The sequence below is a fragment of the Malus sylvestris genome, chromosome 1 (assembly GCF_916048215.2).
Source record: "Malus sylvestris chromosome 1, drMalSylv7.2, whole genome shotgun sequence".
NCBI lineage: Eukaryota > Viridiplantae > Streptophyta > Magnoliopsida > Rosales > Rosaceae > Malus > Malus sylvestris.
The window spans coordinates 16,475,137-16,480,625 of record NC_062260.1 but is presented as its reverse complement, the minus strand read 5'-3'; the positions used below and the strand labels follow the sequence as shown (position 1 = coordinate 16,480,625).

Here is a 5,489-nt window from a genome sequence, read left to right as displayed (position 1 = left end):
GCGAGCGAGTAACTGCTGTTATTTATCTATAACCGTTTATTCTCATATCCGCATAACCGTTTACCCGTTGGGTAATTGTCTAAACGGTTATACCCATACCCATAACCGTTTATAAACGGTTAACCATACCCATAACCGTGTACCCATTTAACTGTAACCGTTTAGTACCTGTTTACCTATTTATCATTTTTAAACCCGTTTATCCTTTCTTTTTTGCCATTTACTCATTTTTCACCCATCTACGTGTTTTTTTAACAATTTGAAAATTAAAAAAGAAAAATTTGTCATAATTTTTTTTTCCAACAGTTAAACACCGTTATACATCATACAGTTCCGCATTTTAATTTTTTAAGTTCGTATACCATTCCAATAATTGAAATAATAGTTTATAGATGATATTTTTAACTGTTAGCAATGAAGGTAATATAAAATTTGCTAAGCATTATTGAGTTACAAAAATTGTTAAAAGACAGTATTCTTGGGTTATTTGACTCGGAATGTAAAATATTAACATAATATATATAATGGACCATGAAATTTAAAGTGGTTAAGGAAAACTATATTATATTAGCTATAGAAATCATGCACTATAGTCAATAGCATTGATCTAAGTTTTGTCTGATAGGAAACATGGTTTGTGTTAATTTTACATATATAAAATAAATGGGTAAATGGTTACCCGTTTATAACCGTGGTTAATACCTATAACCGTCCATTTAAATTTCACGGGTAAACGGTTATACCCATAACCGTTTATTTATCTAAATAATTACCCCATAACTATAACCGTGAAATTTAAATGGGCGGGTAACCGCAGTTTCCCATCCCTACCCTCAACGCATCAGAAAATCACTAAGAGCAATAAACTATACACAAAAATCTCTCTAAGAGTAAACTTGTATGTATCTAGTGACGTTCTGCAGTAAAATCGGGCTCAGCGGGCTTCTGAGGCAGCAGAGGCAGCAATGTTGGTGGCGGTCTAGTGTCGCGGTTACCCTTTTGTCGCAACCCTCGCAGCGCGTTGGCTGCAAACTTTGATGCATATACAGCGGCAAGGAGGCTAGGTGAGGTTCCTGCATCTCTTGTCAAAGCATCTTGCAATCTGTCCTCTTCTTCGCGTAACGACTTCTCGAGCTTTCTCTTCCAGTGCCGGCGCCATGCTGCTTGTATGAAACAGGCTGACCATGTTCTCCACTGCTGGGAGTAGAGCCTGAAAAAGTGAAATTGTAGTTTACAGCATAAGAAAACGACATCCGAAGACCAAAACTATCAACGAGAACACTAATCGCAATCCATATATCGGATTAATGCTGCTTTTTCATAACACAAGTTTCCTTCAAGTCATTAGAATCACTGTAATCTGAAGCTTGCCTGAAAGTGTGTTGGAGCTGCTTGCTGTGCATGCGCCGAAACTGGGAGGCGACAAACTTCAAATCATCAGCCATGAGCGCAAACGCTTCAACCTCGGTTTTAGCTTCCACTGTCCTAGTTGAGGTGGGGAGATTGGTGGAGGAGTTTGGATCCAAGGCCCATGTAAGAAGCTCTTCTCCACAGAAGTCACCAGCCTTAAGATCAGCAGTGTTAAAGAAGCCAGTTCTTCCACCATTTGTAGTCATGGTTGCTAAATTTCCGCGCATGATAAACAGCATCTCATCTACTGGATCACCTTCTCGGGTTATATAGCTCTTGTCCGTGTATAGTACTGGCTTGAGGCGATCGCACATGGCGTCCATCAGCTGTTCATCCATTTTTTCGAAAATTGGCACCTACGACAAATTGAGCTGATTAACAAAACTGCTAATATTTGGAGAAAACGAGGATGCAGAAGTTATTAGTGAAAACACTCACTCTCTGGAGAAGAGCCAAGCAAAGATGGCGCTTTATGTCCTTTCGTAGGTCCTTGGGAAGGTTACGAACTAGAGTATCTTCGTCAACACCTCTTGTTTCTTGCCATTTGTACTGATCATACCGTCTAATCCTTTCCCTCAAGTTCTCCGGGAGCATTCGGTGTGCCATCCACTGTTCTGCATCGCGCCTTTTCACTCTCATTTCTTCTACTCTCACAGTTGTGGACTGCAGATATTTCTACAACATCACAAGAAACAAGGTCAGCATCTTAGGCTTTTGCTCATTCAATCTAGGACAAAAGTTCAACTTTTACCTGCATATTGCCAATGAGCAACGAAAACAGAACTAATCCCAAAATCGATATGGTAACTGCAAAGACTATCTCCCAAACAAATGTACTTGTTTTGAGGTTTTGGCCAAGTGAACTGCAAAACTTCAGAGTTTTAGCTGCTACACTTCACAATGCTAAGTGATTAAGAAAGGAGAGTTAAAGGATCACGATTACGAACCTAAGGTTGCGCAGTCCCCACCAGAAGCAGAACGACAATTTCTTTGGAAAATCTCTTGTCTCCACCACACCAGACGCCAGAGCATCATAATATATCCCAAAGTTGAACACCGATGAATTTTTAATGTCGCCCGGGTCAATGAAAGGGCAAGAAGCGTTTTTATTTGCCACAAAGCTTGCATCAGTGTCATTCTTAGAATTACAGTACAGGAACTTCTTACAACGACGGTCTCCATTGCACTGATCGCGCCAGCACCTATACTCACGTTCCACGGAGAACAAGTACCAAAAGGCTCCAATTATCTGGTATAACGCATTTACCACCGGATCAGAAATGCCACATGATTTTCTCAGATATTTCTGAGGACGTGAAAACTATCAAAACATCAAATCAGACTTACATGACTGGCTAGCATGTAGAGCAGAAGATTGAAAGCAGCTCCGGCCCATGCTGTTTCGGTCAGGAAGCCAGAAGTTCTTGTTACTTCTTTGTAGAGTGGATAGATCCTCCAAAATCTCGGCACATATTGCGCAACGATTACAAACTTCATCATGTCCTTTGCGACCAGTGAAACCGGAAGTGATATTGTAGGAATTACAATAAAAACTACAGCCTGAACAGATGTAGCAGAACCAGGAAAAACGTCAGTATTTGAGTTGCGGACATAAGTTCCAACCAGAGATATGGTTAACAGAAACCAATCCGTTATAATAAAATCCAGTGCAAACACCTGACTATACCTGTGGCAATGGAAGAATGGCTAGAATGTCAATGATGAAGTATGAGGACAAGTATCTTTTCGCAATGGCCACGGGGTCATCAATTAGCTCACCCCTCCCAAATACGCGAGAAGATGGGGCAATAAACCCCGTGCGGAACTGAAAGATGATGTGAAGTACATGAAAGATGTCGGTAAATGATCGAAGAACACAAGCAATGATCTGCAATCTCCTGTCCAAATCAACGCATTTGTATTTGCCATCAACCACCGGGGTATAAAGAAACAGCGGGTCCAAGGACACAGCAATGACACAAGAGAGCACAAATATCTTATTCCAATTCTGAAGAAATGACCCCTGAGGGTCAAAAATTTTCCTCCTCGAGCCTGACTCATTTGCTAGCCGGTTGCCTACGGAAGTGGAACTTAATGGTTTTTTCGAGCTTATAAACCTGTCGGAACCTCTATCTAGTCCTCTCCGAATACTCCTCAAAACTGCATTCACAGATGGTATCGCTCTTCTTGGATTTCGTCCATCATCAGCAGAAGCGTCTCTTTCAGAACTTAGAGAACTCTCCGATTGCCAATCTTCAAACCTGGATGGAACAGCAAACATAGCAAGCAGCACCGGAGAAACTAGTTAGATAAGGCAGACAACTAAATCAAGGATCAACCGCATGAAAATGCTCCTAATTAAATTCAGTCTTCTCTCAAACGAGTCAGTTACTGCATTTAAATGATAATATTTCAGTAAATGTAACTGTATTGCTGCACTAGGGTTTCTACATATCTCAATCTGTCTCCTACTGCTTATGCCGATTGCTTTAGTCCCGTGAATTAGTAACATAACATAACGCAGGTGCACAAACAATTGCGTGAAAGTATATCAGATTCCGAAAGTAATAGCTGCAGCATTGAACAAACTAACCTTACAAATTTAAGCCCCTTGGAATTCATACTTGTGATATTCAGATTCCCGTTGTTCACCGATCTTCGGTATTGAAATTTACTTATCTAGAAACTCGAAGAGGCGCACGATATAGTAGACCTAACAAGAACAGCAATAGAGATAAATGTGATCAGCCTCTAAAGCAAGAGTGACGAACATGGTCATAAATTTATAACAAAAATTTTCCAATGGAATCGTCAGTCTGAAAAATCGATGTTTCCACACTCGAAAAAATCAACTATGCAGTGATCATTTTCTTCTAAGCTAATTAATCTAATCATTCCACATTCAAAGTAAAACATAGCATTGACTCAAAGTCGGAACAAAGACAGAATATTACCAAAAAAGGAGAAACAGGATGAAAACATGGCAATCGAGAATGATCCATAAATAAACACGGATTAGAAAAACCGTAACAAATTCAGAAAAATTAAACTATATAACACCCTTTGCCCCCTCACACAAGTTATAACTTTCTGTTTGGTTGCTAAGAAAAGAAAGTTTCAACACCGCTGTGCTTGTCTTGTTATACCTTATTTTCCCACATCATGGAAACCCATGTCAGAAAAAGCTAGACTGATGTATCCGACCAAAACCCAACAAGGATGACGCTTGTTATTGTTTCCTTCCTGATTTTCCCAAAGTTCTGAGTATTTTCTCTTCTTTTCCCACCTTTTTTTCTCGGACCCCAAACAGAAAACCAAAGGCCAGAAAACTTTAGGACGAAGAAATCAAGGAAAAAACAACTTGTAGGGAAATTTCGTTTCTGAATAATGCAAAACAAGTTTTGCAGAGAGAGTCTGCAAATGGCAGTTATATGTGTTCTTGTGTGAGTTTTAAGAGAGAGGGAGAGAGAGAGATAATAAAGAGGGAGGGGAAAAAACACAAGGCACGGATGGAGTCCACGCTTGAGAAGAGTCTAAGTCAAGCCCGACGAAACTCCAAAGAAATTGAGGATGGTCAGACTAACTCGAGTCATCAGTTTACCATGTATCACTCGTTTATTCGATTAATAATATAAACTTTCGAACACGTGGCATGTATTTATTGAACGTTAATAATATTGAAGCTAAATTTTAGTTGTGAAAAAATCTCTCATCTTTCATTACTTCGAGTGAATTGAAACTCAGTTGATTAAAAACATTTACTTTTGCACCTGAAATCCTATGTCCAAATCTCTCATCTTATGTCATTAGTTAAACATTTAACCTTGATATAATATTATTAATAGTAGCCCAAATGTGGCCAGGAAATTAAAGATTTGAATTAGTCTTTTGGTAATATGTGACAGTCTACCTTATTTGGTTGGTTGCACTTAATATTTATTACTTAACATTTTTGGATTGAACAAATATTAAAAAAAATCCATTTAAATAAGAGTGGTTAAAAGGCTTGGTCAAATCAAAGCTCCACAACATTTCAACCTTGTGTGCTTCTCCTCCTCCTTCCCCCGTTGATTAAAGAA

At 39.2% G+C, this 5,489-nt stretch overlaps 1 protein-coding gene across 1 annotated transcript; it reads right to left on the bottom strand.

The window, feature by feature from the left end:
• Positions 1-537: 537 nt before the first annotated feature.
• LOC126628619 (cyclic nucleotide-gated ion channel 1-like) lies at positions 538-4,887 on the bottom strand. The gene is made up of 9 exons (XM_050298387.1): positions 4,557-4,887; positions 4,004-4,123; positions 3,098-3,671; positions 2,758-2,970; positions 2,358-2,659; positions 2,162-2,273; positions 1,849-2,085; positions 1,372-1,766; positions 538-1,210 (listed from the first exon to the last, which is right to left on the bottom strand). Exons 2-9 carry the CDS (start codon positions 4,030-4,032, stop codon positions 907-909), a joined length of 2,166 nt encoding a protein of 721 aa, XP_050154344.1. The 5' UTR covers positions 4,033-4,123; positions 4,557-4,887; the 3' UTR covers positions 538-906.
• Positions 4,888-5,489: the final 602 nt, after the last annotated feature.